The sequence below is a fragment of the Puma concolor genome, chromosome C2 (assembly GCF_028749965.1).
Source record: "Puma concolor isolate L17-30 chromosome C2, mPumCon1.1.hap2, whole genome shotgun sequence".
Taxonomy (NCBI): Eukaryota; Metazoa; Chordata; class Mammalia; order Carnivora; family Felidae; genus Puma; species Puma concolor.
In genome coordinates this window covers 39,204,287-39,218,135 of record NC_141675.1, presented here as the reverse complement: position 1 = coordinate 39,218,135, position 13,849 = coordinate 39,204,287, and the positions used below count along the sequence as shown (strand labels likewise).

Below are 13,849 nucleotides of genomic sequence, written 5' to 3'. Positions count from 1 at the left end.
ACTCTCATATCAGTTGGGCTACACCTTACTGGAGGTGAGTTTCCAGTGCTTGGGAGCAGAGAAGGTTGAACATTTTATCTCCTTTGATCATTGCAGTTGAAGTGAGCCCTGAAGGTTGAGGGGTGGGTAGAGCACTAACATTCTTTTTTTTTTTTTTCTTTCTCTTTGCTGCTGTCTCTGCAGGAGACCTCCCTTCTTAAAACAGGCTAAGTGCATGGATGTGGAGTCTGCCCTGCAGATCTGGTCTTACCTCAGGAGGTGTGTCTCTGAATGTGTTCTCCTTACTTTCCCATGTAGATTTTGGGTGAGGTGGGAGGCCTCTGGTCTAAGCCAGATTCTCAAACATAGTTCACCAAAGCCTTATACTTCGGGTATAACTGTGTTCTTGCTCAGTTTTTATTTTGTGTATATTCTTCTTTTGTTAAGATAGTGAAAGGGAGGAACTGAGGTTAAAGTGCTGAATCCTAATAGAACAATTCCATTTTTCACATGGATATAAATTAGTTGTAAGAGTAAGTTTTGGTGGAATTCAGCACTGTTTCAATCTTAAATTTCTGACAATCAATTGATTCTGCTTTTTCTAAATTTAACATTTCTCAGGATTATAGTGCATTAACAGACAAGGTTCAAAGTATGTTCAAAGTAGAGACAGGAAGACATTTTTGTTTTTTAAAAAAAGATTCTTCACTTAACATTTACAAACTGTATATTGTTTATAGTCCCTCAGTTGTGGAGCCCAAATGTGCTGTAGAAAAACTATTTTTGTAGAGAGAATATGAAGAGTGAGTAAATGTTCATAATTGTCTTATCTTTTCAAGAATTTTGTTAAGGAATCTGAGAAACTTGAAGAGCCTTTCTGACAGCTCTATAATACAATGTTCTCTGTTACAGCTTTAATTGAGATTTATATGTCCTGATAGTATTTTGAGGAATATTCTTTCCCCTACCTAGTGTCTTAGTCTGTCTGGGCTGTTATATCAAAATTACCATAATCTGAGTGGCTTATACAACATCTATTTCTCACAGTTCTGGAGGCTGGGGAGCCCAAAATCAAGATGCTAGCAGATTTAGAGTCTGTTGAGAATCCATTTCCTGGTTCATATATAGACAGTTATATTCCAGCTGTGTCCTCACATGATAGAAGGGCCAAGGGGATTCTCTGGGGTCCTTTTTATAAGGGCACTAGTCCCTAATTATATCCCAAAAGACCAACTCCAAATATTATCATAGTAAGGATTAGGTTTCAACATATGAATGGGAGGGAGCAGATACATTCAACTAGAGCTTAGAAATGAGAATGGATTACTTACTTATATCTTCTAACTGAATAATATAATTGTTATTTGCATATCCATACTTAGTCTAGGTAATGAAGAAACATTCTTGGATCTAATATCTAGTGTAATAAGAACACACAAAAGAAATGCCATTGAAAAGCTTTGTGAATTTGTCGTTTTCTTCCACAGTAATGTAGGACATTTTTATAGAACTATGATCACACTTTCCTATGAAATCCCTTAAAACTTTCAATGCTGGATTAAAATGAATATTTAACCACCTATTGTTAATTTAAACTTTATTTGGAGTACAATCCTGGGGTTGTATGTAATGTATGTTTATATGTGCATACACCAAGTTACATAGTCTTCAAAGAGTCCCAGGGTAGTTTTGAACTTTTAATTTAAAGCATAAACTTTAGATATGACATAACCATCATAAAATAACATTTCAAAGCATGTAGAATTTCGTCTCCACAGGTGATATGGGACTTTAACTCCGCTGGCCATAGGGCATGATTTGCCTTCTTATCCAAGAGACCCATGTTGTTTGTCATGGAATTTATTATGTAATTTAGTTGCCTCAAGCATAAATAAAATTAATCTTAGGTGCTGCTTAAGGAATGTTTTCAGCATACCTATAAATTAAAGTTTCAAAGTACACAGACCCTGTAAAGATATGGATGAAATGGAGAATGGCTCCAATGAGGCTTATAATTTTATTTCTGAATAATGGTATTTCCTGGTCTTTATGCACACTTCCTCACTTGTGATTCCTGGGATTATCTAAATAAACTAGCTGCACCTAAGTCCTTGTCTTAGGCTCTGCTTTTGAGGGAACCCACATTGAGACATCATCCAACAAAGCCTGCCTCAAAGGCTGGATTTTTAATAGATTTAAGAGACACTAGAGGTATTTCTGTCACAACCTGCTTGCCATTTACATACTTCATTTCAGAAAAATATTTTTAAGATTATTCAGTGTCACCTTTTTGAAAATTCTGCTTTCCCTTCTCTTTTGTCCCTTTCTCTCACTGGAAAAAAGTGTAGAAATTAGGGAGAGATGAAGGGTATGGGGCCTTTCTTCTTAGTTCATATAAACATTTTATAACTTAACAGAAGTGATAGGGCAAAATGTCTTTTAGCTAATGAGGTCAGACTTACTAGTTTTTAAGACATAGAATAGAAGTTATATCCTAAGAAGAATGTTAATTTATCATGTGGACAGTTAATAGGAAATCAAAGAAATGCATTTTCTCAGGTCTTTGATTGCAGGAAATTTTCATTAAAATAAGCTGTAGCTTCCAGTGGCAGTTTTCCATTTTGTCCTCCCTGTCCTTGGCTCCAGAGCTCATACTTCCCTTCATCTCTGAAACTTCCTTCCTGGGTTGGGGGAAGCCACTGTGGCCAGCTTGCATTTACCTTACCCTGTGAAAAGCTGACAGAGATTAAATACAATAAAAAGCCAATGAGTTTCTCATGCCTGACTCTTCAATATGTGCAAGACAGAAGAGGGGATCAATGGACCAAAGCTTTTATTTCTTTTTTCTTAACCTTTTCAAATTGAGATATAATTAGTATGTAACATTTATTGTTTCTCTCTACAAAAGAAAAGTGGTGATGTGTTGCCAGGACAAAGCTGGAGACAAAAGGAGAGAAGAAGCTGAATTAAGAATCCAGGGCTATCCATCTGGGACCCTCCTCACTCTTGAGGCTTTAGCTGTGAAGCCACTGCCCTTTAATGGCATAGGGCCGATGTGGCTAGATTACAAGCACAATGCCAAATTTGCTTTTCTTCCACTCTGTACAGCTTTGGGACTTCTTCAATTAATAAATGCCTAAATAAAAAGTGGAATCTCGTATATGTTTTCTGGGGCAAGGCCAGTAAGTGGCATCCAGTGCAAGTGGAAGGGGATTCACTTTCTTTCTGGTTATCCCTGAATAGGGAAACTTCTTATGTACTCCTGGCCATCAAAGATCAACAATCCAGAGATAAATTGTTACCTGGGAAAAAAACAGTGAGGTCTATATCCCGGTTTTCCCACTTCAGAGCACTGAAGGAACACACCTTGTAGGGTAGAAGAAAGAAGAGATCCTCATTTATGCCAAACATGTTTCTGTACCTGAGTTGTTGAATAGAAATGTTGCAGGATTTTTTACCTCCGTACTGGGGATTTGTTGTCTTGCTGCTTCGAAGAATGAAGAACTGGACACAAAATGAGCAGCAGGCAAAAGTTTATTAGAGTATAAGATTAGAAAATAAGAGTAGTATGAAAGCTTTCTTTACAGAGAGGGGGCATTTGAGGGTGAATACCCATGACTATAGGCAAGGGTCTTTGTTTCATAAGGTTCTGTTCAGTACCCTCTTCCCTTCCCCCTCATTCCTTCTCAGGTTCTACCCTTACTGGCTGGATAACTCTAGATGCTGGGTTGTCCATTTCTGATTGGCTCCATTCCATTGTGTGAGGAGTCAGACATGGCCTTACTGTCCCTCAGATAACATAAGTTTTATGGTTTACTTAGTTTCCTTAGGTATTTTGATTGTCCAATTCCTGAGGGGAACCTGAGGGGGAGTAGGTGGTATCTGTTACATTCTTAAGAGAGGGACATTATGCCTGAGGGGGTTTGCTGTGGTCAGAGGCTCCAGCATTGTTCCAAAATGTGTTTTTCCCCCACTGAGGGTTTTTGGCCCTGGGTTCCAGAGACCCAAGACTCTACACAGGCAGACAAAGAAAAACCAGGTATTGGGTAGTAAGTTTTGGGGAAGTTAATATTGTTTAAGTGTTTATTGCAATTTAACTTCCTTGTGAAATTTTTGAACTCTTATTTTTCTGTCGAGTCTATTAATGGGAGGGGTACATATTCTTCAAATTCGGGACATTTTTGTGCTAATGTGACTTTTTTGGAGGGTAGGGAAGCTGAGATGTGTTAAAAGGTAAACTAAGGCACATTAAAATTTGTAAAAGTTTATTTGGGAGTATATATCCATTTAAACTGGGGCAGCATTAAACTGAAAGTGTTTAGAAGTACTCTACCAACAGGAGCTAAGAGAGAAGTATTTATAGAAAAGATGTGGAAGTGAGTCTCAGAAATTATTTGATTGGGTATCACTTAAGTGATTGCCTTATTTGGGAGAGTCTAGGTGGCTGTTTGTAATTGATTGTTCTTAAGTTTCACTCTTAGATTTGAGTGCATTGACTGTGGCTTAGATTTGGTTTGTTTGCATAGGCTACCAAGGCATTAGAGCCACCCCAGCCTAATAGTCTCCTTATTTCATTACTTTAATGGATGGATTTATGATGAATTTGACAATAGAATGGGGGGTGGGGCATGAATTTTTGGTTCAGGACATGGTATGCTCCTTAAGTAAACTTAATTACAGTCCTGTCCTGGCCCATTTCAGAAATTTTGGGGGCAAAATATATAGCCCCACTTCACCAGTCTCAGAGAGGGATGAATATTGGGAGATAGGCCAAGTGAATGAAGCACTGGGTTGGCTTAAGTATTTTCTGTTAAACACAGTGGTTGAGGGAGAAGTTGGCAGGGTGGGACTCTAGTGATTGAGGAAAGGGAACTCTCAGCATCTCTCCTCAACCCTAGGAAAATCTCCCTTCTTGATCCTCTGAGCCCACAATCTCCACTGTCCTCTCCAAGAATAAGGAACTCTCAAATGATTGGTTAGATTCTGAAACTCAGTCTATGCATTCTAACTGGTCATGTTCACTAGTGGTGATATTACCATGCAATACAAGGTTACTGGGCCTGGGAGGCTCCTCTCTTCAAGTCTTTCCTTCCATGGTGCTGGATAGGCAAGCTAAGGCAGGGCATACTCACTGAAATGGGCTGTGCCGTCTTGTTTTTCTCTTTACTTCCTCTCACCTGCATGTTGCATCTTGCAGCAAGAACTTTTGACTCACTGGCCAGCAGGTTCTAAGAGTGGGATTAAGGAACAGTCAAGAATGTTTCTTTGAGCCTTGTGCCTAAATTTTGGGTTCCATTCCAACTTCATCAGAGAACCTGGCACTAAGGATTATTGTCACCAGCTAATAAAACAGTGCCTTAATTTTTAACTGATATTCTTCTTTGTGTGAATTATCCCTCAGGAATGTCAGAAAGAATAGTTATTATTGACAGAAGAGGATTTTCACATTTTGGAAACCTTGGCTGTTAGGATGATTAGTTTGCCTGTGACTAAGGAGTTTCCTGGGATACAGGACTTTCAGTACTAAAACCAGGAAAGTCCCTGACAAACCAAGATGAGTTAATCACCGTAGAAATGTCATCTTAAGGCCATTAAACCCCAGACAGAAATTTAACTTCCACTAGTTATACACCCTTGCATATGTTGTCAATTCTAAGCCTTAAATCCCTCAGCTGTAGAAAGAAGAGTTTTTATGAACATTAATTTAGACTAAATTAAATTTCCTAAAATATTTCCTGTCCATGGTAGGTGCCATATTAATATGTTTTTCTTTTTCATTTTTTTGTACTTTTATTGGTGCAACAGAAAATAAAATGATATTGAACAGCAGAACAGTGAATATATTCCATTCGTAGAGTGAACCAGGGGCCACACTTCCAAATGACTGCAGGGGCCACACAGGGAACATGAATGAGTGAAATGGGATGAATGGGATTTGTGGCAAACAGGCACTAACAGATTGTGGCCATATGGGAAGGAGAGCCCAGTGGGCCAGATCTTACCAGTTTTGTTTGTTTGTTTGTTTGTTTTTTCTAGAGAAGCCATATATATAGTTTTCAATGTGAAATATACTTATTTGAGTATGTTGACATCAAATTTAGGACTTTTAAAAACAATGTATTAGCCAATCAAAACATTTCAGGGACTTTAATCCTCTCATTGAGCTGTGTTATTGGGTAAGAGAATGCAATTGGATGTCATAATAAGACAACCAAAGAAAGTTTATTCTATCCAGATGGAGTAATTACCATTATTAAAAGGAAACCAAAGTAATTAAATGATGATCAAAACAGAAAAAAAGAAAAGGGAATTGCTAGACTTTGAATTTGGGTTATCTTGTAAATCTAACAACTCAAGACTAAACCTGTGGGATTGCAAAATTGTAAAGGTAGAACCTGCTAACTAAGGCTTCATGAAATTCTCACAAGCGTTAGCTGACAGATTTCAAAACAGTGCGAATATTAGTCATCACATATATGCCTGCCAAAAAGGGTAGTGTGTTAAAAGAACATCTGCAGCCCACATAAATACCCCCCACTGAGTTAAACTCAGAGAGGAAATCAGCTTCAAAAGTTGCAGAAGGCAAAGAAGCTGAAACAGCAGTTTTACAGTAAGTGGTTGAGAGATTTTCCTGTGGGTGAAACTGTTATTGGGGAGCTAGTTGGTTTCCAATATATTATATGTTTGACCTCTAGCTTTTGGTGACAAGAGCTTTGGAGGATATATTTGGACTTTCTCTACTCAAGAAATCATTTACACTCTACACACTGAATGCCAATTCTGTTGAATGTAGGCATACTAAATGATTTATACTCCTGAGTTACAATAGTACCATAAATTATAAAAAACTCACTTAACCCATGAAATGAGAAAAAAACTCACTGAAACCTTGGATGTATCTAATTGCATTGAACCCTTGGATGTATCTAATCTATAGAACCAATAAGGCCAACAAATCATAGCAGTTGCTGAAAAATCAGCAGAGCCCCTGGTAGTAATATTGTCTTGAACTTTTTCAAAAAGCATAAAAATATGAATTCAAACAGAAACGGCCTGCCAAATGGAAGGTGAGCTGAAGAATCATCACTGTTATGGTCTAAGTCTTGTGATTTTTGGAGCCTTTGTTGCTGGTGGCAGACTATTCCTCAGTGACCTCACCACATTGTTTTGCCACAGGACAGAGGAAGTTTGTGATCTATGGCAGATTTCTGTGGGTCCTGGATGTCTGGACCAGAAGCTCTATAAAGAGAAATCCATGTACGTAGTATTGCTGAGGATGGCTATATGGTTTCTTCCTTCAAAGATATGTGTTTAGTGTCTTTTCTTTTTTGACTTAACATATCCAAACAGCACAGCTGTAGAGATGGGGACAGGATTTTCTTTGTGTCTTTTGCTTTCATTTATTCTTGGTAAAAGGGAGCAGTTTAAATGCTGCACTTGTGACTACCAGTTATATAAAGCCATAGAGAGGGAGGAGGAGTCATATACTAAATTCTTTTTTCATTCTCACCTTAAAACAAAATTCCTGTGAAATCATCTTAGGTCAAATCAGAGCCATCAATTAAACCCTGTCACATTGGTAGACTTTGGTCGGAGAGGTGAAATCTGGCGTGTGAGTGAGGTTATGATTCGGAATTAGCTTTTTGAACTTAGAAAATGTTGCTGATGAAAGGTGATCTGTTTTATTCTTAATCTACAGTTCACCAGTTATGCAGTTTAAGGAGCTTGTTGAAAACAATAAGAATAATGACTCAAGATCTCAGAATGATTGCTTGCGGGTTTGTCCAACATGAGAGATAATTTCGTGGAATGGATTGTTTCAAGACCGTAAGAGTCCATGATGAAACTACACTCTGGAGTTTGAAAAGAGACAGGGCTGCTTTAAGAGAAACAGGAAGTTGTAACGAGAAGCCATCTGAATACTAAGGCAGAACGCTCATGAAGTAGCAACTTAAGTGGCAGTGTTTATTCTGAAATCTTCAGGCAGCTAGACTGTTTCAGGCAAATCTGGATAAAATAGTCCTTATCCAGGTTTTTGTCTAAGGAATTACGAGAAGACCAGAGAATGGAGAGACAGCAAAGGTTTATGTCAGAGAAGGATGAGTATCAGTTTCAACATCAGGGAGCAGTGGAGCTGCTTGTCTTTAATTTTTTGCTCATCCTTACCATTTTGACAATCTGGTTATTTAAAAATCATCGATTTCGCTTCTTGCATGAAACCGGAGGAGCAATGGTGTATGGTGAGTGCAGAAATTGTAGGATTGATGTGAAACTTGTTGCTTGGGCGTAATTAGAGACTTGTGCTCAGATGGCAAAGTATTGAAACTGGAGAAAATGTGCTGATTGAAATGTCATTAGCTTGATGAAAGGTGCTGCAGCATAATGAATGCTCATCTCTTTCCAGATGAGCTGCTGAAATTTGCCCTGTCACAAGAGTAAATGTCATAGTCCTGTTCTCAGGCGGCACATAATGCGAGTCTGTTGACAGATGCGGGTCCATTGTCATGTGGGGAGTCCAACCGAGCAAACTGTTTGTTTTTGTAATGATAGATATTGGGAAGTCAGGACTCTGCAGTCACAAAGAGCAGCAATCTTTCACAGGAGGGACTGATGAGTTTTATAACGTTCTGGAAATAGCATTATTTAAAACTGTATGGAATGAATTGTCTTATGTCAACTAGTTTCAAGAAGGAAACTGGCAGAAACATATCCCACACATGCTATTGGAAAAACTGTATCCAAACCCATTTTAATTATATGGGCAATGTTTTATTTTCTTATACAAAAGTTTCCTTATGCAATACTTTTCATTTCTTAGCCTGATTTTACACTTTCTAATTTATAATTACTGTCATTTTTAATATCATATGCTATGTGCCTTTGGTGGGGAGTAGGGGGAAAGATCTGAAAAAGCATTTAGTATTTTAAACTCCTGAAGTTTTGCTCTTTCTGTACAATTTACCGTGTCATTCCTTTCAGAAAGTTTAGTAAAATGTGCAGAGATTATCCATGCTGTACTCTCGTCTTTGAAAGTACAATGCAAGACACCAGTAGTTCTAAAACTTGCTATACTGTTCTTATCTCAGCTTGGTAATGGATAGGAACTTTGAACACAATGCAAACAAGTGAAGCATTGCTATAATTCATAGCAAAAAATGTACTTTTATATTTTTCTTCCCTCATTTTGGAAGTCTTAAAGCCTTTTATATCCCTGAGGTTCAGGGCACAGGATCAATTTTATATGCTAACCATGTGATGTTGTGATGATAATAATGTACAGTCATGATTTGAGACTGTAAGAAATTCTATGCCTAAACTAGATTCCATGGTGAGATACTTGAGCTAGGAACTAAAAGTTATAGGCTAAGCAGTATATTTTCTTTCAGGAGACTGATGTGCTGATCCCTTCCGAGCACAGAGTTAAATTCTTTTGTACTGAGGGTCTTAAAGCAAAAAACAAAACTTTCATTTGAGGGGAAAACACAATCAGGTTGAAGAAAATGTCAAACAGAAAGGAAGTGGTTCTGTCAGGTGTAAAGCCCGAGGTACCAGTCATTTGCTTTTCTCCATCAACAGTGAACCATGATCTTTCTCTTGACTTGGCTAATAAATAATCAAAGAGGATATGGGATGTAATCTGAGAAGCCAGAAACAATGTAATTCTTGGCATTAAATTAAAGGGCTATATATGGTTTTGTATAACAACACAGATTTTTAAATTATAAACCTTTATTAGAAGATTTCTTCACGGCACTGAATACAGTTAAACTATGACTCATTTTACCAATTTCAGCTAATCCATGATGGATACATTCTTTTGTAAACATTTGATTAAATTTTGATGATTTATTAAAATTCAACCATAGTTTGTACTCATAATATATAAGTGCAACTTTTACTTTTGAGCCTGAAAAAAGTCCCAGATTACCTTTACTTCTTAAAAACTTCATGAAATACTTTCAAGTTGAGGTTGAAATCATAAAATATTAGTGTATTGCAGAATGGTTCAGATAGCATTTCTTTAAACTGCTATTCTTAAGGCTTGTGGTTTATAAGAGTGGGATTAAGTTGTCTGATTTCCATTCCTCTGAATTTTTTATATGTAAGTTATTGAAAGCGAATTCTGAAACAATGCAAAGTAAAATGATTATAAAAATTATGAAAACATGCATATGTATGCATAACTATTCCTTTACTAAAATTTTGAGTATCCTTGAGTTATCTTAAACTATATAAATGAATGAAAATACTTTTATTTTAGTGTTATTTTTTTGTTGTTGGTAAAGAATTATAATTGTTGAAATTTAAGCGGATCATAGAGGTTATCTTCTCCAGCCCCCTCATTATACAGAGGAAGAAACTAAATCTCAGAGCAGTGAACTAACTTCCCCAAAACTAAACAGTCATTCATGGCAAGGTCCATTTGCTTTTATACATACACATGTCTATAAAGTTGGCTCCTGTTCATCATTGTATCTAAACTGTTTATTGGGGACTTTCTATCAGTGATAAAATAGTCTGAAACTACAACAGAGGAACAAGATTGGACATTCTAATAAACACGTTTAAATGAGAAGGGGAAAGGAAATGCCAAGTGAATGAAGTGCCCAGTGCCTATAAATGAAATTCACAAATTGGGAAGGAGTCTTAGAGATCATAATTCCAATATCTTAATTTCACAGGCAAGGAAAGGAAAACTTAGCTAGGTGAAGGTCATGTAATTAGCTGCTGAGTTGGGATTCAACCTCCATCTCTACTAAGACATTCTGCCTTTCTGCTGGTTATTCTGCTGAAATGTGTCAAATATCCTTTAGAAGAAAGATTAGATGTTAATGCATTTTATCAGTAGATCAGGAATCCAACTTAAAAATTCTAAGGAGCAGGGACTTAGGAAATGAGCAGTTCAAGAAAAATGAGGGGAAAAGTTATCAAATAGAACATTTAATTGCTCTCTTATAGTTATTGATAGAAACAATTTCCAAGTTGTTAACCTTAAAATATCCTATGAGGGGTTGTGGAGGCCAAGAAAAATCATGTGTAGTGTTCAGTTTGATTCTGTGTTCATTGGAGATCAGTCTGATACTCCCAACTACAAATAATCTATTATATGAAAAATATCTTCTTTTTTGATATTAAGGGTCCTAGGATGCTTTTAAAAATCAGTAACAGCATTATAACCATATTTTTGCTTCATGAGGAACAGTAATGGGTAATTGTGTTTCATGACATTCTGCGGCTCTCATTATTTCAAAATTTAAGGATTGAAATCTATAACTGGTTTATATCTTAAGCCATGATGATAGTCATTTAAATTGGACTAATAGCTTAAATGACTATTAATGGCCAAAATATTGACTGACAGCAGCTGGTGCACTTAGTGCTGCTCACTTAGGGCCCTGTATCCCATGCTCATAGTTCGTAAAAGAAAAATCTCTCCTTATTCCCCGATAGCATTAAGAATTTCATTACACATCACTGGAGGCTCTCATACTTTATAGGACATTCATAATGCCATACCTTTGAGGGTTGGGATCTAAGCTTAGGGACAGAACAATTCAAACCTCTTAGAAGTCTATCTTTGATTTATGGCCTTCCAATATAAGGGACAGTCTCTGAACTCATGTGGAAATTTGCTCACTATTTGGCGGACAGAAAAGAAATTCCAAGCCACAAAGTTTAGATTTTGATTTCATCAAACTATGCCATATTAAACTATGTAAACTATGTCTTGTCATCTAACAGTATACTTAGCAATACAATAAGGTTAAATAATTCACTCAATAGCTTTTTTGTTTGTTTGAAATTTAAAGATAATGCAGTTACATGTGAATCACTAAGGTTTTAAAAGCTATCTTTCTTAAAAAATCATAGGGCACTAGTTGGAAGTTCCTCAGGATAAAATTGTGCTGCTGAACATGATGGGGCTCCACCCTACTGATCCATTTTGCTCTGCTCCTGTCCAGCACTGACTCCTTGACTGCCAGGCCCATAGGAGTTGTTTACTGCCACTTTGCCCACTTTGCCCTCCTCCCCCTGCCTGGAAGGCTCTTCTGAGGCTTTGTACTTATTCAAATGTGGTATGCTTTAATGGACAAAGCATTTGATCCTCTCTTGGGGATTTGGGTTTTTCAATCTTGATGACTTTTTTTTTTCCCCAGTAGCTAGATGCATTACTTTGGCCAAGTGACTTAATCTCTGGCCTTGTTTTTCTTATCTGCAAAAAGAGGAAAAAATGAAAGCTCCCTTCCAGCTTCAAAAGTCCTTCAAAATTTAGGCAGAGACTAACTTCAGCTGTCAGGCATCTCTCAGTCACTCCAACCAAACCAGTAGCTTTCTTTCCAGAACCCTACCAGCCTATAATGATATTCAGGCCTTTCTTCCAGACAGCATTTTAGTTAGTGTTATTTTACCACTCTTAGTTCTTTTAGTCCTGCTCTGATTTTGTAAGGAGTGCTCAGTAAATGCTATTGAATTCCCGTCAGAAAGGTAAGGAGAGCAAGTTTTACCATCAGAACAGGGAGAGCAGGTTGAGATTCAGGGGCTTATGGATGCATGTCATGTGAAAATCAGAGTGGTTCTGGTTTAATTTGAAGGGATCTGTAGGAAAGGTAATTAGGGTCAAGAGCCCAGTGAACTAAACTTGTTTTCCCTTTACTGTAAAAAGGTTGACTTTACGAAGCTTCAGAGATCAGGGCAAGATTTTCTGTGCGGTAAAGTGTTAGCCAAATAAATGTTGAAAAAATGAAAAAATTCAAGGCATATTGCTCTCTGTAGGTTTTCAAAAGTCGATTTTAAGAAAATAACCTCCTATACATTCTGTTGTGCTTCTGGATCTTTAAGGAGCTACAGAGGAAGCCCTGAGTGCAAACTATTATGATTCCTCAAAAGATTCCCCTCTCAGTGTATTAAAAGGTAATGAGTGTACACATCAAGAAAATGAATCTATGATTCAAACTGTTTACGGAGATATTATTATAGTCTAAACTGAATTAAAATTATATGGTTAAAGAAATGGAAATATCAAGAACCAACATTTGTTAAACATCTATTACATCAAAATATAATAGTGAAAATAGCTAACACAAATAGCATTTACTATGTGAACTATTTTGTCATAAGGGCTTTACATGTGTTTACTCATTTAATCCTCACAACAGCCTTTTTTTAGATGCAGAAACTGAGACAACAAAAATCAAATAACTTGTCAAAGATCACATACCTATGATATGCCATAGCCAGGACTCAAACCTTGGTAGTTTGGCTCCATGCGACCACTGGGTATCACAAACCTGGGTGTGTTTGTATGTGCATGTGTGTGTGTTGGGGAGGAGGTATAACATTTTCATGTTACAAATGAGGAAACTGAAGTTCCTGGATGTCTCAGGCAATTAAGCCTCTGACTCTTGATTTTGGCTCAGGTCATGATCTCAGGGTCAGGGGATTGAGCCCCATGTCGGGTCCCATGCTCAGCTTGAGATTCTCTCTCTCTCACACTGTTCCTTTCCCTGCTCATGCTCTCTCTTGAAAAAGAAAGAAAGAAAGAAAGAAAGAAAGAAAGAAAGAAAGAAAGGAAGGAAGGAAAGAAAGAGAGAAAGAAAGAAGGAAGGAAAGAAAAGAAGGAAAGAGAAGAGAAGAGAAAAGGAAAGAAAAGAAAAGCAAAGAAAAAAGAAAAGAACATATAAGGAAACTGGCACATAGAGACATGAAGTGACTTGGTGGGAACCAACAGCAAGCTGAGCTTCTTTAAGCCCAGGACCATAAAACCCATACTCTTTCACACATTTAGCTCTAGAAGTCTTCCTTTATTTATTTATTTATTTATTTATTTATTTATTTATTTATTTATTCATTCATTCATTCATTCATTCTT

General features: G+C 37.1%; 1 protein-coding gene across 15 annotated transcripts in view; it reads left to right on the top strand.

Annotated features, from left to right (window-relative positions):
- The window catches only part of SLC9A9 (solute carrier family 9 member A9), a 743,317-nt gene that overhangs the window by 121,707 nt on the left and 607,761 nt on the right, over positions 1-13,849 (top strand). The window contains exon 1 of one of the 15 annotated variants that reach the window (XR_015240025.1): positions 7,875-8,219. The exons of 12 other annotated variants lie outside the window; for them this stretch is intronic. Coding sequence is in view for 2 of the 3 variants with exons in the window: in XM_086674470.1 (XP_086530596.1) it covers positions 8,045-8,219 (175 nt within the window). In the remaining variant the exon portion in view is untranslated. Of the gene's footprint in view, positions 1-7,874; positions 8,220-13,849 lie in introns of those variants that run through there. 2 more of the 15 variants (XM_086674470.1, XM_025913098.2) reach the window with 2 other exon arrangements.